This window comes from Ambystoma mexicanum, chromosome 4q, assembly GCF_040938575.1.
Source record: "Ambystoma mexicanum isolate Mex_15411 chromosome 4q, UKY_AmexF1_1, whole genome shotgun sequence".
Taxonomy (NCBI): domain Eukaryota; kingdom Metazoa; phylum Chordata; class Amphibia; order Caudata; family Ambystomatidae; genus Ambystoma; species Ambystoma mexicanum.
Window position 1 is genome coordinate 431,631,170 of NC_090928.1, and position 26,002 is coordinate 431,657,171.

The 26,002-nt window shown below is 46.0% G+C and overlaps 1 protein-coding gene across 1 annotated transcript; it reads right to left on the reverse strand.

Moving 5' to 3' along the window:
- Positions 1-3,615: 3,615 nt before the first annotated feature.
- Positions 3,616-19,597, reverse strand: HNRNPU (heterogeneous nuclear ribonucleoprotein U). The gene is made up of 14 exons (XM_069608009.1): positions 18,872-19,597; positions 18,291-18,402; positions 18,132-18,205; positions 16,646-16,785; positions 13,073-13,172; positions 12,768-12,880; positions 12,249-12,512; positions 7,356-7,475; positions 7,117-7,245; positions 6,690-6,858; positions 6,096-6,386; positions 5,525-5,727; positions 4,851-4,925; positions 3,616-4,617 (listed from the first exon to the last, which is right to left on the reverse strand). Exons 1-14 carry the CDS (start codon positions 19,350-19,352, stop codon positions 4,564-4,566), a joined length of 2,325 nt encoding a protein of 774 aa, XP_069464110.1. The 5' UTR covers positions 19,353-19,597; the 3' UTR covers positions 3,616-4,563.
- Positions 19,598-26,002: the final 6,405 nt, after the last annotated feature.

Below are 26,002 nucleotides of genomic sequence, written 5' to 3' on the forward strand. Positions count from 1 at the left end.
TCAAAATCTAACTTTCCATTGTTCTCCATCAGGCTGCGATTTTCCAACTGAAACCCCTTTTCCTTAGGCATCGATACCTAGCTCACACTGCCGTACATTTAGCCGTATGCTGCCTAATATCTGTTCAATGCAGAAAATAACTAGCCCGAGTTTGACTAGTAACATTATGTACTCTTACTTGCCAATCCTAGTCCTCCAAACATCTTTCACTAATCTTTATATTCATTACTACGGTCTACTTGCCCATGCTAACAACTTTGCCCCTAGAGGGCCCAGGTGCCCGCATACAATACATCTGCAAATCCCCTTGCAACATAGCACAGAGAAACCACAGACTCCAAGCACAACTACCCAAAATATTCGAACCCATCAATAAATATAACATTAATTTGAATCGCCTTCGACCAAAACTACTTCCACCTTTGGAAACCACTGTTCCTCCCAACCACAAATCTCATCCCAAAAGAAATAAGCCCTCTGCTAACCTGCCTTCTACGGTACAGCCAGAACCCGACCTAAAAGCGACTTTAATCAATGCCAGATCATTAGTCGTTCATGTTACAGACATAGCAGACACAATCCTGGAAAATGACCTAGACTTCCTCGCCATTACTGAATCATGGCTCCACGAGGCAGCAGGACCCGCACTAACATTAGCAGTCCCAGACAATTACACTATCCTTAGAGCTGATAGACCGGATGCACGAGGTGGAGGAATAGCAATTATTGCCAAAACCAATCTTTCCATAAGAATCGCCACCACACCCAACCTTAAATCCTATGAGTTTCTTTCCATCAAACTACCCACTGCCAACTCTCAAACTTCAAACATTCATCTCCTCTACAGACCCCCAGGCCCTATCAGCACCTTCAATGAAGACATTAATACTGATCTCTGAGAAGCTAAAAAAAAAACTCCTCACAAACCCTAGTGCTAGAGACTTTAACCTAGGGTACAATGACATAAATGATCACCAGGCCACTGCGGCAGACAATACCCTGACAGAACTAGGTTTCACGCAGAAAGTGAACATATCCACTCATACCAAAGGGAGAACTCTCAACTGGATTGCCAGTCACAACTACAATCTCTCCATAATAACCATTGCCCCCCCAAACATGGACGGACCACCATTTAATCTCCTTTACTATCAACACTAAAAGACCCATAGCTCCAACACCCCCCGCTCCCCCTCGCCCTACCTACACTAACCAGAAATAAGAAATATCACAGCGGACAATATCCTGCCACATATCCTACCTAAACGTAACCTTTTACCGGACCATACTGACCCAGGTCTTCTAGTGGAGGAATTCATAATGCTATGACCATCGCCCTCAATAGCATTGCTCCGCTTAAACTTAAGCCCAGTAAACTACCTGAACTCCTGGTTTACACCCCACCTAAAAAACCTAAGATTACAGGAAAGAAAATGCGACAGCTTGGAACCTACACCCCACTGCTGAAAATAAAGCCAATCTTAAACATCTCAATGCAATACAAAAAGGATATCCTGGCCAAACAAGAAACGTATAATAACAGGATCACCCAAGCCAATTCCAGCATGAAGGAGCTCTTTTCCATCCTAAAAAAACTGGAAACCCCTATCTCAGTACAGGATGACTCCATTATGGATAAATCCTGGTGCAGACATACAGCTGGCACTAACCAACTAAGTGTCCAACCTCCAAAGTAAAATTGCTCTAAAGAAAACTTCGCCATCAGCCCGAACCTAAACTCCCCTGATCAAAACTCCCAAACCTAAAGACTCTACCCAATTCAGTTTCTCCAAGGTCTCAGTGATCGAGGAAGAGAAAACTATTCTGACTCTTAAACCATCTAATTGCAAAGGTGACCAATGCCCAGCAAAACCGATCAAGGACACTGCTAGAGACCTAGCTCCCTTTATCATCAAACTTACCAATGCCTCCTTTACTACGGGCACCATTCCGCACAACTTAAAGGAATCCCGGGTACTCCCCCTTCTGAAAAAACAAACACTGGACCCCAACATTCCCACTATTTACAGGCCCATCACTACGGTACCTTTCTTACTAAAAATTCTAGACAAGGTAGCCTACACCCAAATTCAGAACTTCCTTGAGGTGAACCAGCTCCTCTGCGTCCGCCAATCCGGTTTCCGACTTCAACATGGCACAGAGACTGCCCTTATCGACTAAAGGCCCAAATAGACTCACTCAGACAAGGGTAAATTGGCTCTCCTCCTCCTCCTAGACCTCTCAGCCGCCTTTGACCTGGTGGACCAATAGAGTCCTGTGCAATCACCTGGACTCTGCGGCCCACTTCTCAAGTGAGGCCATAGTCTGGATTCAGTCATTCCTTAGTGACAGAACCATGAGGGTGTTCTCCCCCTCAGCAGCAGCAGACCCCAAATACCCATCACCTGCGGAGTGCCCCAGGGATCCTGTGTCTTGTCAACACTTTACAATATCTTCACCAAGCCACTCTGACGATCTTGACAATCTGTGCATCACCTACACCAACTATGCAGACGATACCCAGATTCTCCTACCACTTACCGGGGATTACGGAGAAGATCTGGCTTTGGTGAACAGTCTATAGCATCGTTCAGGCATGGATGGCCAACCACAGCCTATGCTTAAACAATGACAAACCAGAGCTCATCATCATGGGCACCACAGCTCGCAGCATCTCTAAACTCAACCGAAACTACTTAGCATTTATCATTGATGGGAACACTATTAAGGTCACCAGAGAAGCAAAAACCCTAGGTTTTTACCTTGACTCGACCTTATCCCTTACCAAACAGGTGAACGTATTGGCCTCATCCTCAGCCTATACATGTAAATTAATACGAGTGGGGAAACCTTATCAGATGACAGTTGTCTTATCCTAGCCAGAGCCCTTATCTTATCAAAATAAGATTATTTGAACTCCCTCTACATCGGGACAACCAAACAAATAATCAACAGAATACAAGTGCTCCAAAACAATGCACTTGGAGCGGCAAAAAAAAAAAAATAATCTTAAAGCTGCATCCCTCACCCACAAATGCTTAAATAAAGCCCCCCGCTACCTAACAGAACGATTTAATAAAAAAAAAAAACCCTACTAGACTCACAAGAACAGTCAGCCCCAACTGCCCAGATTTAAACTAACCACCATTGGAGGATCCAGCTTCCCCGTCAAGGGAGCTCAACTGTGGAACTCCCTACCTCATGCACTTAGATGTGACCAAACTTTCAACAAATTCATAAAGAACACAATAAAATGGCTCACTGAGAATGCTATGTAACCTGCACTCTCCCCACGTACCTACCTCTGCTTCCGATATAGACTGACTTGACATTATGTTAACACTAGCTATATGATCGACTGCATGTGCATCTTCTGTACTTGGTCTAGCCTCACCCTGTGGTGCTAAGAAATTTGTTTTTCCATGTTCTGGATACTTGTAACTTCTGTAACCAAGCTGTAAACCTACTTATTCTCATGCGCCCTGCTACCTCAGGGTCTGGCGCTCACAATAAATAAGTGGCAGTCATACCCCATCCACCAGAATTTGTCATGCATTTCATTCTCACCCGAGTACTAAGTAGATTTTGGAACATGGTGAAGATTCCAAACCAGTGTTCAAAGTAAAATTCATTTTTTTATTGGGAACAAATGCCTAGTGTGCCTCTATTAAATCATAGGCAAATAATGACACATTAAAGAACCAACATGATTTAAAAAACTGAATGGGTCACATTTTCATAATTACAACCATGGTTGCGTTAACTACAAGCACACAAGGTATACAACCATTTTTGGGATACACACAAGTAACTTCATATAGATCCCATTAGACAAATGGATTTACAACAAGTGTCATTTAATAAGAATCAGGCAGTTGGCCTCTTGAGAAGCAAATGAAAAAACCCTTCACAAGTTTTATTTGTATTGCCAGTCAACTCAACGCACTCAAGCAATTATACTTCAGTGCCGCTAAACACTCCACCCTCCCAGTTTTCTCCATGTAGTTTACCATCCACCACACCTCCCAATTTCAAGTGGTATATTCAACCTATATTCTCCTTCAAGGTACAAAGAAAACAAACTGCGCCACGAGCTTGCGAGGGAGTTGGGTGTGTAAATTACTTCGTTCCAAACCATGTTCTAAAGGGTCACTACACAATGCTAGACACATCTGGTGGCTGCCAAACCGTGTTTAACAGTGGCCCTCCAACTCTTCATAGCTAGACGGTGGTACATTTCTTAATAAAAAGACACCAGATACAAAGAACTTTTTTTTACTTTTGTTGTGGTAAAAAAACATTTTATACAGATAAAATGTAGAATCCTGAAATACTGACACATTCTCTTCTGTGCACAATGCTGAGGTTCACAACTCACTTTAAAACGGCAATTAAAAATGTACAAAAAAAATGAAACTCCGAAGCATCTTTAAAAAAAAAAAAAAGAACCCGCAGGCACTTCCTCTGTGGAATGTTTTTTTAAAAGTTGGCCTACTTAAAAAAAAAAAAAGTCGACTTCTTGTGAAGGGTTGAGACGTAAGTATCAGTTCATTTTATTTGGGTTTAATAATATCCTTGGTGGTACTGCTGGCTCCATGGCTTCTGGCCCCAGAAACTCTGCAAGGAAATGAAAAACTTTGTATGAATACTTTTGAGAACCAAGTCAGAAATAATGTTATTTGGGACAACTTGCCAGGTCACGAATTAATGTTGGCCATGTATGTTCCTGAACTAGTGAACGCAACTAATGAACATAGGGAAACTCAAATGTAACCCATCATAAAAAGTTGATGGCATGTACAGCCAACACTCAGAGATGTACATGGTTCACCAACAGCTTAAATACTTACACCCTGCTGCTGCCACTGGTTGTAGCCCTGAGATGGACTTTTGTAACCACGATTATTGCCTCTTCCTCTGAAGTTCTGAAAGAAAACAAATTGGTTACGTTGCGTATACTTACACGAAGATGGGTAGGGGCAGTTGTACAAATTAAGTTACTTGCACAAAAGGCAAATCCCAGCTAAAGTAGTTTTAAGGAAAAGAACCCGACGTCTCTCCCCACCCCATACGGGGATACATTCGGTTACGTGGTTGTAGCCAGATCAGCGACAGAAAGTAGGTCCAATATCACTCCTCGAGCCGACAAAGAGTAACTAGAGTAATTGTACATTAAAGTACATGCCCTCATAATCTAGCTCAACACAAATCCACTCTACCCTTGTGAGCAACAATCCCTTAATCCCAACTTTAGATATAGGGAGATGTCCATTATCGAGGCTGGCTGATCGGACGGCATGGCAGACACTCAGTCCGGCGTTGATGAAGGTGAATTAGCGGCAAGTAGGGCTGGTGCAGATGGAACAAGCCAACAACTTTTTGCCAATCCACTTCCCAAATGCGGTTTTGCTTCTAGCGAAGCAACACTGCAGCCAGTAAGACTAGGCTCAAACGGGTTGAAACGTTTGCCCTAGCTGGGCAAAAGCACAAGTGACATTAAAAGTTCTATATGAACATAAAGTACCTGATTGTAATTTCCTCTGCTGGGAATTACTCCACCGCCCCGACTGTAGTTTCCTCGATTTGAATATCCACCGCTTCCACCACCGCCTCTGCTAGGGTAAACCGGGCCACGGGGGTATGGATAGCCAATAGAACCGCCGCCACCACCACCTCGCTGGGGCAGATTTCCACGTCTGTTATATCCACCACCACGGTTACCAGGGACTAAAATACAAGCACTCGTTTTAGATTTGCGAGCATGGCTATCTTTCGGACCATCTTTGTCAGTTGAAAGTAGTTACTGGCAATTTGACATTTAATGCATCACCCTTAAGCTACTGTCCCCTCAAGACTAATTGTTTCAGGACTAAATTTGGCCACAACACTGTGCTGGGCGTTATACTCCCCGACTAATAGTTCAAAATTACAAGGTAACTGCCCTCAATTCGCAATACTCCCATCACAAATCTTAGCACGGACCCGTTCCATAAGCATATCAAGGTGCAACAATTACCACACAATGTTCTGGTGTTGTAAATACCCCCCACCCCCAAAACCAAAGACACAAAATCACCAGCACTTAAGATACTTACCACCTCCTCTGAAGTTGCCACGCACGTTATACATTCCGCCACCACCTCGACCTCTCTGCCCCGGGCCTCCATGGCTTGGTGGTCCTCCGCCACCACCTCGGCTGAACGGAGCCTTGCCACTTTTGTTTTTATTATTCTTCTTGTTTCCAGTGTTTTGTTTCTTCTCTGGAGGTAGAGACTTTTTGCTTTCCTCTTTATATTCATCCAAGAGCTTCTGTGCAGCTTCCTTTTCCAATTCAACATACATTATTTCATCAAAGCACTCGCCAGCATCAGGAAGTGTAAAGTTCCCTAAACGAAAGAAGAATGGTGAACTGGTTAGTTTCAAAGTCCCCCCTGAATGTTTAGCAACCCAATGACGAACTACATCGAAGCTACCTTTCTAGAAGTAAGTGACCCAATAGGTAAAGACTTCCTTCTAGGCACCACCAGCCATTTAAATGGTGGAGCTGCCACACGCATTTCTACTAACCGATTTTCTTGATCCACTATTTAAATACCACTATCCCAGTTTCCAGTGGCACTTTCCACTTCAGTGTAGGTGCCAGAGGTCTAGCAGAACAATGGTTTGTACATTAGTACACTTATCCACACCTTTCATTTTAAGAACGGCATGTTCAGGAAGATCTTTCCCCTCCACCTCTGCCTTCTTCTGTGTTCTCAGTTTATATTCTTCATCTGTTGGGCATACAACAACTGCTTTGCGTTTGAAGCCTGCAAAGAGGCACATTTTTCTCCTTTGAGCAGCTGCTGATACATTTGTCTGGGGAGGAAAAGAAAGCTTACTACTTAGCCACTGACAACATCTTCACACAGTTGCAAGAGCAGTCTTCATAAACCGAGGTGGTTTAGTTAATCTACCACCAAAGATTACACGTAGGTTAGCCCAATTATTAGAAGGGAGACAAGTTAATTCTCCCCAATTCACCAGGCTCATGCTGTCACTTCAATTGGATTACTCTGCCTTAATAAGGTCACATAAAGTAGATAGTCATTTACAGCACATCTCGAATTCCAATACCTGATCTAGGATGAAGTTCCTTTTCTTACGAGCAGCAATTTCAATGAATTTCCCAAGACACTGTGGTGCCCTTTGCAATAATGTGCTAAGTTTCCCGGTGTCCGACATTTGTTTCTTGAATCCAGAAACCTGCAAGGACATAAGCAGTAGCCTTCAAATACTGCCTAGTTGGGCATCACTTTATTGTACTGGAGGGTTTTGCCCATAGATGCAACAAATGAGTGATGCAGGAGTCTTACCATCATTTTATCCATAATGGTATTCGTCCCAAGAACATTGTATTTTCCTGGATTTTCTGCCACATGCTTTGAGACCCACGTAGTCTTTCCGGCTCCAGGTAATCCAACCATCATAACCACCTACAAGTAAAAACATTGCTGTGTTATTACAAACAAATACAATTTTAACTAGAAATGTAGGCAGCAAACTCTTGCTTATTAAGTTGAAGACCCCAACTACAGGCTTTTTTGGTGCAAGTGTATAATTCCCTCTTGACCGACCATCCAAGGTCCTCCCGTTCGCCCCTGGCATTTACCATAACTTGCAACATACGGCATTGCCGTGCAACAGACCAGACAGTCTCTCATTAGCATATGGAACCAAGGTTAGCATTTTGCACTACTCATTTGCAGGTGCATGGAGTATTAGGGGCAGTCAATGAATCAGACCCCGAATGTTATTAATCGAAGTTTTCATCTCAAATAAGTGGGACATGGTCGATCAAGCCCCACTGTCAATACCACTACATCTGTGCACCGATCATTGCAATGCAAATTTAAACCAAAAAGTGCTTTAGGGGTGGGTTTAAAACATTAAAAAATCGTAATTAGACACCCCATGACAGCCTTACTACTGCAGTGTAAGCATGCATCATGGGGATTGTACACACCTAACTTAAGCTGACCAACTTGTTTAGAGCCTGCGCATTTCCTACCACGGCCTTTCATTCTGGTTGCAGATTTCAGAACCCAAACTGACAGGAGGCAAGCTGCAAAGTTCAAAGCGAGGTTCGGCTAATGATGGTCCCCTCAAGTGAGCAGACTTTGCTATGGATGCATTGGGGTACTACCACATCGGCATTCTATGCAAATAAGGATCACGCCAACACGGGCCAGACTGTATACTCAGTCCGAAAAGCCCCCATATACTGGGTATCTGAACGCAACGCTTTTCAGTTACACTTTCCTATGCGAGAGCACAAACCTCGAACATGGCCATAGGTTGATTGATATCTGCATCCATTGCTCACCAGCAGCCTTTGAGGCGTGTCCAACAGATTTAGGGATGCTTCCTCCCAGTTGGCTTGTCAGCTGACTATCCCCTGCGTGCTAACAGCAGTGCTAGTAGCTTTATTTCAAAAGTACATTCAGCAACCATTTGCCCAGTACATCGGACCAAGAGCTGCGACGCAATTAATTGTCTCCAAAGCAGCCTTGATCCATAACCCAGATGGATGATTGATTGCTTCTCCATGGCTATACCAAACACTGACCAGGTTAACAACCGACTATTTGCTGGAAAGTTCGATGTAGCAACTGCTGTCAGCAACCGACTGGCAATAAGCTACAGCGCATGGAGCTTTGAATTGTGACCAATAACTTCCTATGTTCCAAGTTCCTAAAACTCAATATAGCCGTGGCACACAGCATGTCTTGAGGCCTTGAATGAACCTTCGGACAAAAGGGTGCTCCCTGCAACAACAGCTCTGCAAATGTAGCAACAAAACAATATCCTTCCCAAAGGCGTGCATGCGAGGCTTACACCAGTTGGATGTCCCATAAATATGCATTTTATTCCCATGTCTAAAGCATTGCAGGCTTCTTGTGCACCAAACCTCAGTTGTGTTAAGACAACTTTCACGGGACATAGTCCGTTGTGAGTACTTTCGTTGTTCGCACTAAGAAGGAAGACAAAGCTTACACTCCATTACATGTTTGAGGTGGACTCTGGATCCCTAATTTCACACCACAGTAGTGAAGTAGAATAAACCTTGAAATGAGTGATCTCCAGCCCATTAAACAAAGGAGCATGCCCTCCTGCCAGTGCAGACTTCCTACACTAAAATCTACGGGCATGAGAGGGTAAAAACACTGGCACAGGGTCCACTGCCTGTGACCCCAGTCTTCCAATAGACTTAGCAACCTCCACTCCACACCCCTTGAAGAAACAACCCATGAAGTGATCACTACGGACTGGACTAATTTTAGCTGCAGCAAGCTCGTAATCCAACCGTTAGACCAGGCTCTATTAATGAGGTAGTCTCCATTTCAACACAGGAGCCTCAGCATTCGTTGGAGACAACAGACGAAAAAAAGTTGGTCTATGTAGGACATGCATGTGGATGAGGCCCCAGAGCAGTGGCGTTTCCAGTCCTCACACTAGAATATACACAGGCCAGAGGACTTATGTCTTCAGGGAGTCAAGAGCAAGTGGGCAGGACTTGGTAGATTATCTAGTTCAGACCCCTCGTCAACAAGAGGGATTCATTAGGTCTTGCAAATGCTGGTCACAGCTACAGTACTTCAATAAGTGTCATTTCAACAGCCTGGTCGGACAAGAAAATCGCAGTATCTTAGTTTTCCAAGGGTGGGGGTGGGGGGGGGGGGAAGAGATATACAGGAAGCCCTCACTAAGAGCCAGCACCAAACAAATGGGGCTCTACAATTGTCGAAAGCAATCTATATCAGTACCCAGCGACAATGCACACCTTCGCTGGAATGAGTGGCTCGCGACAGCCCCTCTTGCACCAGCACTACACCAAGTGCTACCCCTCAGGACCCTTGCAAATATTGTATGATACCACGTAAACATCTGTGCCCAAGCAGATCGAGATGAAGTCAAACAAGCACCAGCCACACGGTTAGAATGGTACTCTGGGCAGTACCGTGGTTAAAACACTAGTGCAGCAAGAAGAGGAAAAACGAAAGCTACCAGTTTTGGAAATGTATGAAGTTCCATGTCAACTCCAGAATTGAAAAATTGAAGGGGTGGGATGCAGTAAAATAAAAACCACAAGACATATGTACTCTACATACTACACGCCAATCAGAGAGGGCAGGATAAAGGCATACTAGGGTCACAAAATAACCATCTAGGCTGGTGCTGGTAAAGGAGAGCATAGCAGCCAGCACACGAGATCATCAACGACAGACTGGATAGGTCCACAACGATCAATCTTGTCTGAAAATCCGCACAGACGCTGGTTTTATTAGCGTTATGGGGAGGGGACGGCCGGCAGCACTTTGACAGCACACATGCCTAAGTAGATGGGGTCCCTTCACACTGATCTTTCGCAATTATGTTGGGTTCATCAACAGGTGGAAGGGGCCACACAGTAATAGGGTATGTGTCGTAGAAGCTAAGAGCCACTGGACAGGCTAGGCAATAGCAGGGAGAACAAATGGTACAAACCATCATGGAATGCTACCCAGAAAAAAGCAAGGTACGGTCAAACCAGAACAAGGGTATAAACCTAACGCTACATGGCCCTTCTACAGTTAACTCATTATTAGAAGTCCATATTCCAAAATAGACAGACGAAACCAGCAACATTCCAGGCAACCTCTGGAATCAGCTGGGCATAGGCGACATTTGATACGAAGGTTGCACAAACAAGAGCAACAACTACATGCAGTGCGATGAAGCCATGAGACTATACAGGAAACCACTGATGTTGTCAGAAGTCGACAGTATACCCCCTACCCACCAGCCCAAAATAAAATTGAGAAGGCACCAGCAGCAGTTTTCAGAGCCCTACAGCGATTCCAGGATGCCAGCTCTAGACTAGCTAAATTAATGTGCCAGTTTAAAGTATAAGTGCATGGCTGCGTTTCTAGCGTGTTTGAGGGAACAGCAGCCTCACAGTGTTTGGAAACACGTGTATAGGCGCGTTATAAATGCCATATATCAGTGACATTTAGCAGAAAGCTTTAGTATCTAGCACCATTATAGAAGCACGTGTTTCTCTGCAACCATCAATAGCTTGTCTGGCAACAATGCCACCCCATTTGAAACGCTAGGAAAGTGGTTTACCAAGGCCGCACGGAAACACAACCAACCCCAGACATGCTTCAGAGGGGACCCGGCATTGGTGGAAGTACCCGGCTGATCTGGGTGGATGTACCCAACTGATCTGGGTGGACCCCTTTTGCAATGGGGCAGAGGGGCTAACAGAGGTGCGATGGGTTGCCCAGAGCAATGCCAATGGTTCAAATTCATTCAAAACCTTCCACCCATCACCTGTGCTTACTACTAGTAATAGGAGCAGGCCACCGATTGTCCTATCAGGGAGCATGCAATTTCACAATGTATTTATTGTGCACTTGTTATGCGCCCAGAGGGCAACAGAGGAACATGGGATTGAAGCAATACAGGGAGGATTGAATGTGCCCAGTGAAGCGTGCAAGTGCAGGGAAAAGAGACCACGTGGGTGAAGGCACTAGAAAGGCGAGTGTATGGTATGTTAAGTGTCTGCTATGCGACCAGGAGCCGAACTGGGTGCTGTGGAAGACAAGGACCCTGAAGAATACACAAGGGCCCCAAACACCAATCACAGCGACTGAAGGAAGGAAAAGAGGAAAGTTGACGAGCTTCTGGAATTTGAGAAGTCCTGCTAAACACTGAGAGGAAGGGGGAGGCTGTTCCATAGGAGGGAGTCTGCTTAAAAGTGATCGGCCCATGGCCCTGTACAGTGGACACAGTTGGTGCGAGAGGAGGACCGCAGAGGTCTAGAGGGAAGAGTATTTAGCAAGATAAAGTTGCAGATGGAGTGTGTGGGGTTGGACACCAGGGAGAGCATACTGCCCAGTCCCTGGTGGAGCGTGAATGGAAGGGATGTGGACCCAGGAGCGCCATACTGTTCATGGGGAAGTAGTATGCTTTCAGGTTCCCTTCCTTCCTGCACCAACAGAGACCAATCAGTATTTACACCAGGTTGGAGTAGGAGTGCATGCACGTTTTGGACAATTCATTAACAGATTACAAAGAAGCTGGGACGAGCTACAGAACAAGTGAACAACTTCTATACATAGCGTGATAAGGGAGCAACCCACTGCACAAACGGATGAAACCCCCCACAGAAACAAAATATGAACAAACTCAGGTGGATGCAATAATGGATTGACAGTTCTTACCTCGCAATCCTTTTTATCGTCTGGCCCCTTTGGTCCTCTGGTACGCTCCTCCAAAGGAACTTTCTGGATGAAAGTGTATCCTTCAATTATAGGGAAGTACGGCTCGGCCATCTGCCCAAAATTGAACTCAATTGCACAATTGTGGCAGAGAACATGTGGGAAAAAGGCCTCCTCGGAAGCATCCTTGCCAATTTTGAAGGCCACACCTAGGTCCTTACCATTCCTGGTGTAAGAGAGCTCAATCCCTTCATCGCCATCGAAATTCTGGAAAACAACAGTTCAGCATGGTTAGAAATGTACTTCCATAACCCTGCACTAATAGAATGGAGTTGGTAGTAGAAATAGCAGTTTATTTACACAAGCAAACTACATTGGCACGAGTGAGCCCTTAAGAGTGGTGTACATCAACCAACGATCAGTGAGGCCCCTGCTACAGGTAACGTGTAAACCTGAGATACAGCTACATTCAATTTCTGCAGTAAACAAATGGTAAATAAAAAAAAGTAGAAATGCACTTACAACAAAACAACCGATAACATCATTTTCATCATATTTCTCGCCATAGTCCTCAGTTACACAATTGAGTGCCTTCATCCCCTTCATAGAATAGCCATACGAATTCTCTTCCTCGCCTACAAAGCAATAAAGAACATTTGTATGATGCATAAAGTACTCAATCGAAATGCTGAAGACAACCCGCATGAATTGCGAGATACCTACTAACACTTTAAGCCTGGGTGCGGATGCCCAACAATTTCAAAGTGTAGTTGAAACCAATATATAAACACGCAACATGCACGATACAAAAAATGTGAATTACTTACCAAGGAGCAATCCACTCGTATTTAATGACCAGCCAACACGCACTTCGTGTATATCTATGTCTTTAGTGTACAGATGCTTAACTGGGATCTTCTCAGTCACCTGTTCAGAAACGGAACAGTTAGGAAACAAACAAAAACTCCCAAAATTATTGGAAAATAAGCGATCTTGGTTGCATCTTTCCCACATTAAGCGCATCCAAAACATGTCACCAAGATGCCCAGCGGTAGGGTACAAGGACGGACAAGTTACTTGTTCAAAGCGTTCAAGGGAAACCTTATTCTGGCAGTGCTCCATATTAGAAATGTGGTGCCTGCCCTTCAATTTAGTCGGGTCTTGCCACTCTCTACGCTAGTCTAACAGGCGGTTGCAAATCTTGACATGGGGACTTTTTTTTGTAATCTTGCATGGATAAAGGGTGGGCTAGAAATGGCCAGACAAGCCAATGTGCTCACCTGGAACGCTCCCAGGGGAGGTGTTACTAGACCCAGCCCATATTCCCAGAAGAACCTTATTAAGTGTGATCTTCTGGTTGGGTTTGGGCACAAAGGAAAAACCTGTAAATATTTTGGGATTGCTGCCCCCCGTGGCTCAAAGTTAGGGCCTGGCTTAAATGCTAACTGAAACCATCTTTATTTCCTTGCACAGGTGACGAGCTCCTTTCTGCAAGCCTTAAACATACCCCCCCCCCCAGGAACCGTATATCTGCTTATTTGATCTACTCGATCCAAGAGATCAATTCCTATCTTGAACTCCTATAGCACTTGGCTCGAGTAAGCATTAAGAAACTTTATAAAAATGCTAATGTACATTCTCAATATTCTTCTGGGCACAGAACATGCCCAGACGAACACTTTTTTATTAAAAAAAAAAATATAAAATCTTTATTTCCTCGCTGTAGAATATCAATGATGTAAAAAATTCACCTGGCTCGCTGTAGCCTTAGCCATAAAGTTGCAGGGTGGACATCAGGAGTACGTTAGCACAACGATGGTATAAGCGCGAAGATCTCATTGTACCCACACAGTTCTACGCCACAAAAAAAAACCTTGTGGACATGACAAGCATGTGACCATCGCTCAGAGAAAGATGAGCTAGAAAGCCAAAACCAAGGTACCCACAGATCTGTTGTACTGTTGCAATACTCAACGTATAAATAGTTTGATTGCTGGCCAAAGGGTCACTGAACACAGTCGACACGACTGATTGACATCGCTAGAGTAGGAGGTCCCGTGCGTGAAGTGGGATGGCAGGACCCCCCCCCCCCCATCAACTCGTACACCCCAGATCTGTGCACCCAACCCTATATGCTGCCTCTGAAGATGCCGTTAAGTGCATAGTAACAAAATGCAACTAAACCTTCGCGGGACCTTTATAGTGAGCCATTGCCCTCTTGACCCGTTCTAATACTTCCCCCCCCAAACACCATACATAAAATTAAAAGACCATCCTTCTAGTGAACACTGCCACCCCAAACGATTATTTTAAAAAAAAGTTACAAGGTGGGTCAGGGCAAGAACAAAAAGCATAATTAGCGGTGGTGCCTGCACAAGCCACTTTGCCAACCTACACATTACTACAGAAAGCCAGTGAGCAGTAAGCATTAATATCCAGTCTTACAAACCGTGAGCCTGCTAGAACTGTGCAACCCGTTAAAATGCAGGCTTATCTCTTCACATTGCATCTATAGCAATGTATCCGAGGTGAGCCCTCCCAAACCCTCTTTGTGCCGCCTCCTCCACGAACAGTTTGCTAGAAATGTCAGTGGATACATTACTATTATTAGTCGTTCAACACTAGTTGCTTTGCACTATAGTGAAGGGTGAATTGAGAAGATGTGAACAAGCGTCTCGCTGTCCAATCTATGGGCCAATTAAGTCTTGAAAGAACAAGGCACTAGGTTACATTGAGGTGAAAAATCACCCTCTACGTTAACAGTGGCCTCTTGTTCAAACAGATAGCTGGGCAGACGAAGATTAACTGTACCTAGGCTTGGTGACTACCATGCAGCCTAGGGTGACCAGACGTCCGGGTTTTCCCGGAACAGTACGGGGAAATCGCCCCGACTGTCCGGGGTTTGCAATGGTGGGTGACCACGGTCACTGTTTGTGCAGATACCCGATTTCGAAATCCCGAAATCGGGTCCCAGCGCAACTCTAACTGCGAGAACGGGGGCGTGAAAAGTATTCACGTTCCCATTTCCTCCCCCTGCCACTTTCCTCCAATGAGAGGCGTGTGCATGTGATAACACCCCCTCCGAGCCCCCGCAACAGGCCAGACAAAAAGTAGGACTATGTTAGTCCTACTATCTGGCCTGTCCGGGTTTTTTGTGAGAAAAATCTGGTCAACCTAATGCAGCCTCACCAATTAATCTAATGTGGGTGCGCCGGGGAGCAGAATGCGGACCTATCTTCGTGGGACATGTTAAAGCAATTTGAACGCGGCAATTACAAACTCCTTGCAGACCTACTCCTGAAGGCAGTTCATTTGTATTTGAAAAGAATTGTTTAGTGCAGTTTCAGTAGCCAAAAATACTGCGTTAATTACCCTTCATCAAGGGCCTAAAGAAGTCATAATCCATTGAGAAAAAAAAACAAAGATTACGTTTTACCAGATCACCAAGATATTGTCGACAAGCCGGAGCCGACAGTCCAGGGAAAGGGCACCCCACCAACCCCAAAACCCGGCCTTGGCAAAAGTACACTTTTAGCCCAGTGTAAAGTATGGGCATTTGAACATTCCACCAAAAGTGTGACGTAATGAAGTTACGACCCAAACCACCCACAGAACAGCAGCCCCTGCCCCCGAGTGTGCCAATAATATACTCGTTACACGCCATTACTGTGGTAATGATGAAGCAGGAGACCCATTTTACCACGTGCAGTTGAGACATTTAAGCCACCAAAAGCTACCATGCAAGGGGTGGTCCCACGAACAGGTCCTTTTCCGACATGCTACTAGACACCAAACTGATATTCCAGGGTAGTGGAGGATGGTTGTAGTCACTGCTAGTCATGGTGATCGGGGAAGCAAGGAAGACCAAGTTTCACATGCCTGAAAGTAGCGACCTGGTCAAACTAGTGCACCAGCCTTAAGGCACCCACTACACCCTGGCAGCACAAAAGCTACCGCTTTCAAGACCACTGTTGCGAGTACTCACCATTCACAAGCCTGAAAAACAACCGGATGGAACTAGGATCAAAAAAGGGCAAAACCCAGCCTACATTAAGAAAAACCAATCAACAAGCTGGTTTAGTATTAGAGCTCGCCAATAGGTCAGAAGGACCCAAAACACCACGCAATTTTACATACCTTAAATGAGAATATGGTGAATAAACAGTTGTGCCATAGAGTTAATCGTGGAGTCCCTGGCTCAAAAAGCTAGATACAAATATATTTAGCGAACACAACTATGTGTGCTATCGTTTTAAGTGCGCTGCTTTGCTTCAGACGGTCACGTTAGCAGAAGGCTTCGTGCAGCAGTGTTATCGGTCATTAATTCAGCCCTTGCTGCAAAGGGTACAACGGATAAGCAAGCCAGGACAATGCCCACCCAATAAATAAATCAAACTAACCTTCATTTCAAAGCAGACTTTGCCTTTAGAAACTCCATAGGAAGCCCTCCCTCCAGCCCAAAGGAAGGCAAAGCTTTCCATGGTCAGAGAAGAAGCACTTAAGCGATCTCTTGAGATTTTGAAGTGAAGATCACAGTTATCTGTCAAGACAATAAACATGACAGATTATTTGGTCTTAAACTATTCAGATGCCTGAATGGTAATTTACAGAAAGCATCAGTATTTGCAACGTTCACAAATAATCAAGCATGTGGTATTAATGTATAGAAATAATACTGCTCAGGAAAGGAGCATCACAGCCAGCAAGGACTGAAACAATCATTGTTCTCAACTACGGGACAGAAGTATGTTAGCACAGTGTTCAGTTTGTTTTCATTTCAATGTTGCTCATTACCAGCAAGCCATTTAAAACTTGCAATACAGCTGCATGTTGTGTCCACGCTCAAACTCGGCACAAAAAATATTTCTGCATATGAAATTAAAAACTGCACGAGGGCATTTTAGACAACACCCCCAATGCAATTAGTCATTAATGGCACACAATGCTCGCAGCAGTCACAGAATTACACAACATGGAGGCTGAGCGTTGCAGAATGAGTGGCAATCTAGGCCAATGCCATGTGCCCCAAGACCTCACTCAACTATAGCGCCCCACTTCAAACTCAAAAATGCAACACAAGAGTCACCCCACCTTCCACACTACAACCGGATTCCCACGGAACTTAATGCTTATGTGGTGACAGATTATACCCCCCTCACAATAGCTAAGGATCCACGAACTCCCAGATTGCATTTAAGGGTACCAAAATTGTGAAGTGCTTTGGGTTCCCATTGCTAAGAAGGGCCATTGTCCCGAGTGTTTGCTTCGGCAATAACGACAGGCACAAAATTATAGGACTACCAGTAAAGTAAGTAAGAGTGGGGAGCGCGTAATCGATGTACATCTAGTCAAGGAAGATTATGAAGCATTCACGTTTCACCAAGTACCTACACCCCACCCCGTATTATAAACTAACTTATTTTGAAATTAAAAAAACCATAAGCGTTCATATAAAACATAACGAAAACAGTGTAGCATTAACGAACAATCCGCAGTTCTGAGACAAGGCTCAACTATCTAGCGGGACATTCCAACAGTCCTCGATAAAAGGAAGCTGCGGGGCAGTAGAGTAAACGAGCGATCTTTTAGTGCCCCATGGGCTGCATCCGTGCATAATCTTTCAGTATGTTGCGCATGCGGTGCGCTTCCCAGGAGCAGCCAAAAAGACCATTGCATCCTTCTCATTGTGCAGGACACTCACATCGCGCGACCTTCCTATCAAAAAGTTACATTGATCTGTAGGACTGGCGCCTCGGACAGTTCCCATTATATTTTAAAAGGCACGTAGGGTAGTTCCGACACGCAAAGCCACTATAATGATCCAATTGTATTATGTAACGTGGCTCTGGGCGCAAACTGTAGCATGAGGAGGTGGGTAAAACTTACATGCGTCGAGGGAAACCGCAGTGTCGTCCAGCTTCTCATCCTCCTCTTCAACTGGTGGTTGTGGGGACTTGGCTCTGCAATAAAATTGCAAACGTTTAACAAAAGTTCACGGACACATCAAAAGCCCCACATACACGGGTGACCTTGTCGCACACTTACCGACTATACTTGTTTTCTTCGATATACTCAAAGTAGCCACGACCATGGTCTTCACGTGGTCTCTTCAAGCCCCTCTTTTTATCACCCGCCTTCGGATCAGATTTGGAGTCCCCTGCATCAAGGAAACGCGCGATCAGAAGATTACTCAGCCAAATAGACATAAAACTCCTACCCCCGCCACCCCTCCTCCCCCAAGCACTGCCTTAAAAGAACACAAACCACCAATCTAGACGGTAACTTCTGCAGTCCCGATAGGGACCTAGCGCGATGGCAATAAAAAGCATCAACCACAAGGCGTACAAGACAGGAAGAACAAGGCCGCCATATGCAACTCTACAATAGATCGCATACAAAGAGCCCGCGCAGCCCCGCCCTCTGCGGCGGCCATTTTCTGCAGCGTCGTGAGCCGGCCAAGAGCCGGAAAATGGAGGCTCAGACAGCTGCGCCCCTTAACCCCGCCATGTAAGCCTCACCTCCGCTACCATTAATCTGAACTCAGACGGTCACAATGATCCACCACAATTTTTAGCTCAACTACAACCAACTTCCTCGCACGTCCCCCATCCCAGATATGCACTCACCCCCAGCGGCCTGCGTACTGCCTGCCGCCCCCTTCTTTGCAGTCTTTTTCCCATCCGTGGGGGTGGCTGCCCCGTTCTCGTCGTCATCATCCTCTCCCACGGGTATGCCTTCATCCTCCTCATCTTCCTCCCCCTCTTGGAAGCCCTGGTCATCACCGTTCTCATCCTCGGGCGGAGCTGCCGCGGCGGCAGCAGCCTCATCTTCGCAAGCGACATCGTCTTCCTCCTCTTCCATTTCTTCTTCCTCTTCCTCCTCCTCTTCTTCCTCCTCTTCATCGTCCGCGGCAGCCGTCTCCTTGGCGCCGCCCTTGGCCGCCGGTTTCGGCTTCCCGGAATCGCCACCTGCCTCTTCTTCGTCTAGTGCAGTCTGCAGGCGCTCCATAAGTTCAGCCTTTAGACCCTTATCCGAGAGATTTCGCTTCTTAAGCTCATCTTTGAGCTCGGACACCTTCAGCTTCTTGACGCACATTGGGGAGCTCATGGCGCAGCCGGGCCCCGGCTGTTCTGCCTCTTCGGATGGCGGTGCGTGAGCTCAAGATGGCGATAGAGGCGCGTGCCCTCAAAGGACCGGGATGGAGCGTAGAATGGCACTGCTAGGGTGACAACTGGGCCGAACAGAGCACGGTGACTCGGTTGTTCCGAAGAGCAACACCCGCCAAATGCGTCCTGCTCTTCCTGCCAGCACAGGATAAAAGGGAGACGTCTTCGAGCACGTAAGGAAAGTATAAGCGTAGGGAGAAAAAAAACTCAAGCCGTGCGTCACTACGTTGTCGCACCGCGTGACTCAGTACTTGGCGACCCCGCCTCCTAGCGTAACCACTGCTGAAAAGGGGCAGCCAAAAGCAGCAGGATTTTTAATAATACAAGGGAAGGGCGGGGTGGGATACTTTTTGGTGCTTTTAAAAGGGAAATAATTAGGAATTCTATGGCGAGCATGGAGGCTCGTATATCTCTTTAATGTCAGAGAACAGCATCTTTGAAACAAACACTTTAAACTTGACTACATTTCCCGGGAATGCACGAAGAAATGAATAGTTTAACAAAAAATAAGCATGTGCCAACCCTCCCGATTTAGGTGGGAGACTCGTAATATGTGAATAAAAAATGTTGCTATTTTTCCCTTTCTCCCATATAATTCAAACCCCAATGCAAGCCTATGGGAAATTCCTTTCTCCCTTTTTCCGTTACAAAACCTCCATCCCAGGTGCTTCAGAATGTTGGCATGTATCACATGTGACACCCTTCCCCCTCCCCCCCCACAATCAGAGTCCACTCAGGCCAGCCTATAATGCTCCTTATACCACAACCCAGTTCTCTTTGATGCTGGAAAGCAAGCAGATGAGTACTTTATTAAATGTAATTCTATGTCAAGACTCCGTGCCTCTGATTATGCTCAGTTCTACTCTTTACTTCTCGAGCAGCCAACAATAAAACTCCTTAAACAATCAAGCTTACAATGAACTACATTATCCATGAAAACGTATGTGAACATGTAGTTTGTGTTTGATAGGTTTATTCATCCACGTGATCCCTCTCGTCCAATCACGTTCCCAAAGTCTTTAAACTCCACCAACTTCCTTCTTTCCTCCTCTTTGCTGCTTGAGCAGCTGAGCTAAGTGAATTTTACACATTTTATTTAAGGTCTGATGTTGTATGTTATTGGTGACTGAAATTAGTTCGACGCACAGTGCGGCAGCAGCACGCAGCGTAGTTACATTGGCAGAGCTTATCCATAGCTCTCAACCATTTGTGACGCAAAGGCAGGTGAAAACACCCGATTTTGTTTTTGGCGTGTGAGAGCCCATTGAAACGAATAGTCGTGGAGGAGGCTCGGCGGGTGAGTCAGCTGTTTACAAGGCGAGTGACACCTGCCAAAAGCTTGTGAGTTGAGAGCTATGGCTTAGCCGCAGGTAGGACGCAACAGGGCAAATGCTCCGGTGTTCAGAGACTTAGTAGGAGGCATTGCCGTACAGAAGTTCACGCCGGGCGTGACAGGATCTCAGAGGTTCCGGCACCATTGCGAAACTTCCGTGGCCACAGTCAAGGTTTTAAAAGAGGTTCTACAATCCATACAGAGCGGAGCGCGGCTCAAAAATATATACATATAATCGAGCGGAGGACTCATGTACCGCTAATACACGCCTCCGGATACAATAGAACGTTACTGCACGCCACCTGGTAGCTGCAGAAACACACTGCGGGATCATATGAATCAAGAGTGCAGGGGAAAGCAGACAGGCACAGCCCCAGGAAAAACTGCAAAGGTGCATTGAAACTGCCTGAGGAGGTGAGGCTTCATATACTGACGGGCACAGTCCCAAGCAATACTGTCAAACCTGAAATTAGACCTGCCTAGCTACAAATTAAAGGAGAAATTGACAGGGGCATTCCAGGAAAACTGCATAAAGACACAGCACAGGCTCTAACATGAGCAGATACTCAGAGGAAGACTCGGAAAGGCCCACATTTGAGTGGCATGAGAATGAGCCAGGCAGTGCAAAAAGTTCTGAGTGCCAGGTACGGGCCCCATGCAGGAAAACAGGGGCATCATGGAAGACCTGGTGGCTTTCTCTCAGGGCATGGCGGAACTGAGGAAAGCGCGCAGGGGCAAAGGGGGGGGGGAGTAAAAAACACCCAGACCCCCGGGGTTTACCACGGAAGAACAAAGGTGGCAAAAGTAAGGCACAGTCGAGCCAGATACGACTTAGATAGCTCAGAGGACACTTCTAAGGACGACTGCATGAGCAGCGAAGGGTGACGAGCTGAGCTTGCTAGAATCACAAACCTCCTCCTCGAACGATGGGCGAGAGCTCAGGGTAAAGCGAGGCAAACCTGCAAATGAGGAGCCTCAGGGCCACAAGTTCGACCCGGATGCCTTAGTACACCCATGGTCATCAGAATGGTACCGGCAGAAAACATTACAAAAGGTGACTCAGAGCCCCACTGAGTAAAGAGGCCAGGAGCAATATGAGGAGGGAATGCCCCAGACCCAAAGTCCCGGACGTTGTAGCAGAGACACTCGTTCATGGAGGTCGTGCCAGGACAAATTACTGGACAAGGTCGGCCCGATCACGAGAATATGGCAGCTGGCAGAAGAGGCTAAGCAAAAGAAGGAGGCTATTGACCCGGAGATACTCTCCGGCTGGGCCCAGAGGGCATTATGTCTTCTGGGAAATACAAATAGCTCCATAGCCACCAAGAGAAGATCTATTCTAATGAAAATAGACTCAAAGTTGGGGGAACTGGCGCCATCAGAAACGGCGGCGGCGGCCAAAGGCAAACTATTTGGTGACACATTCATCAACGACATGGCAAAGTTTGCTAGCACTTATGCCTCAATGGACAAGGCAGAGGCCTCTCTCAAGAAGATTTTCAGGAGGACGTTTTTTCAGTAAGGGTGGCAGAGGCAAGGGCGACTCAGCCAGCCGTTACCCATATCACAGGTCCTCCGGTCATAGCACACATTGGAGAGAGCAGGAAGACCGATGGGCCAACCCCTTCTTCCCTTCCTGAGGAAGAGGCAGAGGCTGGAGAGGCAGCGGCAGGCAGCAGCAGCAGCAAAATGGAGCAGGGGAGAAAAAAGGGAGCGCTAGCACAGGTGTTAAAAGCAGAGATACCTCCGGAGGGAGGGAGAGTAGCGCTGCACACACAAAGATGGTTAGAAATAGCCTCATACGCATGGGTTCTTCAGACTGTTCAGGGTTTTCTCTTGGAATTGTGGCAGGAACCAATACAAGAATTCCCACGCAACCAGATAAGGTTCAACAGAGAAGACAAATTACTACTAGGCAGAGAGGTAGAACAGCTAAAACTAAAAAAGGCCATCAGCCCGGCCAGCGGAAACCAAAAGGGATTCGTAAGGAACTTGTTCTTAGTAAAGTGCAGGCGCAAGTTCAGGCCAGTGATCAACCTCAGAGCACTGAATTCATTATTGGTGTACAGAAAGTTCAAGATGGAAGGAATTCACCTACTGAGGGACATACTTCAGAAAGGGGGCTGGCTAGCAATGATAAACCTCAGGGATACCTACCTAATGGTACCTATTCATCAGAGTCAGAGGAGGCTGTTACAGTTCCTCTGGAAGGGGCAGAGTTGGGAATTTACATGTTTACCTTTCGGACTAGCCCCAGCACCTTGGTGCTTTACCAAGCTGATGAAGCCAGTGGTGGGGCACCTCAGGGAGCAAGGAATCAGATTAATTATATACCTGGACGATATATGCATAATGTGCCAGGACAGGGAAATGATAGTGGAATAGGTCTGGATAGCAACAGAATTATTGCAGCGGCTAGGTTTTCTATCAACTCAGAGAAATCAGAATTAGCCCCGGCCCAGTCAGTGGAATTCTTGGAGTTCATTCTAGAAACAGTACAGGGCACCCCCAGTCTACCCCTAGAGAAGGTGAACTCTATCAAGAGAGAGATAAAGACCATGATGACAAGGGAAATGATTTCCCTGAGAGAGATAGCCAGACTGGTAGGCCGACTGTCATCCTCGATTCAAGCCATTTTTCCAGGCCCCCTGCACTACAGGGCGTTGCAACGTTTGAAGATAGAACATATCAGGAAGGGATTATCCTACGAATAGAGGTTATCCATTTCTCACGAAGCGAGGACAGAGCTAGAGTGATGTTATTACCACATGGATGCTTGGAATGGCAGGACAATATTTGGCTCCTCCCTGGACCTTGTAATAGAGTTGGACGCCAGCCGCTGGGGGTGGGGAGCCAGGTGCGGCGACCAGGGGGAGATGGTCGAACAAGGAACTAGCCCTCATATCAATTGTCTCAAACTGTTAGCAGGATCCTTCGCAGTTCGCTGCTGGACTCGAGAAGGGGCGATATGCGCCATCCTGCTCAAGATGGAGAATGTCTCAGCAGTCAGGTACATTAACCAAATGGGAGGGACAAGATCCAGATTGCTGGTGGAGATAGCCAAGGACCTTTGGCACTTATGTCTCCAGAGAGGAGTCAGCGAAACGGCAGAGCATCTGCCAGGAGATCCAAACCAGATTGCGGACTGGACCTCGAGACACTTGAGGAACTCTAGCGATTGGCAGCTGGAGGAGTCCATTTTCCAGGAGATCATGCTTCAGAGAGGTCCATGTCATACGGACCTGTTTGCTTCGAGGTTGAACAGGAAGCTCTCCAGGTATTTCAGCTGGGACCAACGACAGAATACGCATTCCTACTGTTTGCCATGATAGCATGAACTGTGGCACAGGTCAGAAGACAGGGAGCGACAGTGATTCTAGTTACCCCCAATTGGAGAGGTCAAGTTTGGTTTCCAGACCTGCTGGAAATGGCTTACGACATTCCAATTATACTGCCACACAGACAAGACAGAGTGCTGGGCCTGACAGGAGAGCGGCACCCACTGGTTCAATCAGGGAATCTGATAGCCTGGGCGATTTCAGGAGATCCTGTGCCAAGCTGGAACATTCAGGAACAGCTCATGAATTCATCAGAGAATCCTGGGCCCCCGGGACCGGGAAGGCTTAAAGAGTGGCATTGCTTAAATTGAGTAATTGGTGCCTGGAGAGGGAAGTACATCCTGTACGAACAATGTGATTCATGTGGTGAATTTTTTGGCCTGTCAAGTGGCGCAAGCCAATGCGTATAGAACAATTAACACTTACAGATCAGCCATATCGGCCGATCATGATTATGTAGATGGGAACCCTGTGGGAGAACATCAAATGATTTGTAGATTACTGAAGGGAGTTAGATATATGAGACCTCCGACTCCGAAATATTCCTGCCTCTGGGATGTGAGCGTGGTATTGAGAATGTTCGAGTCACAGGTGGACAGCAAAGAACTATCTAGGAAAGCGCTTTGTGCGAAACGGACTATATTATTGTGTTTAATTTCCTGTAAGAGGGTTTCGGAGGACAGGGGTTACATTCTACATAGAGAAGAGGACAAAGACGGGTATTAGGATGGTATATTATGTGGCGTTTCCAGAGAGACCTAGGGTGTGCCCGGCCAGGTGCCTTGAAGGAATAGTGCGCTCAAAAATGGTATTGCCCCGAGTGTTCGAGCATGTGGTTTAAAGCAATCTGTGATCGACCGTAAAAACATTTCCTATGCACCGTACCTTAGTTTTCCTTAATTTTTACACATGCAAAATTAAGCATCGGGGTGCAGCCATCTTGTGCTAATCTTATCTGTTGCCGCAACGCCCTAAATTTAACTGCCCTCGCCGCACTAAATCATATCCCCCGCCCCTGAAGCTGACATCAGTATTCTAGCTATATTCTCCACCTATTTTTATGACTTTAATGGGCAGCGTAGTCAAACGCGCCCAGTCCTCACCTACTTATAAACGTCATTTGACGCACAATCCGGAATATCAACACACAGATCCTCTCACAGCACAGCGCATCCCAAATCGGAATAGAAAACACTAATTTTAAAGGAAACACCAATACTCTGCAATTTATAATGCGCTTTTATTTCACAATAACGCTCCGAGAACATCCGCCAATTTCGATTATCAACCAACTTTTTTATTTCGTTCTGTTCGAGCATCAAATCTTTATCATGAGGCACACAGTGTTCCTTTCGGTAGAAGAAGCGCATTCAACGCACCTTGAATTGCAAGGCTTCAGCATCAGCTTCTTGCTAGAACACCGTAAAAGATGACAAGTTGCTCCTTGTTGCTGGTACCGCCAAAGGGCATATTGGTCCCGGGCGATTGTCCCACATCAGCGTAATCGTGATACATCCGTTTAGTTGTATCTGCCAATGCCTGTTGAAGAAACCATCACTCGGTATCTGGAAACGATGACATTCGCAGAAAGGAAGAATATCTCTGTGTAGAAAACATAACAAAAATATATTTCAGTAGCCGTTCTTTATTCAAATGTATCCATTTACCCTTTAATTCTGCACCAGGTCTAACCTATTAATGAACACAAACCAGAAACAATGGAAACACAGAGAAAACATATCGTGGAACGTTGGAGTCTACGATGTGCCTGAGTGGTTAGTGCTGCGGAGTATGTTTAGCTCACAATGGAATGCGGTAGCTGACGGAAGAATTCGAACAACACATAGACGGCATTAGAATGGAATATTAGCAACGAACTTGGGGTTTTGGTGGAACCTGGGGGAACTTAGAAGTGGACTC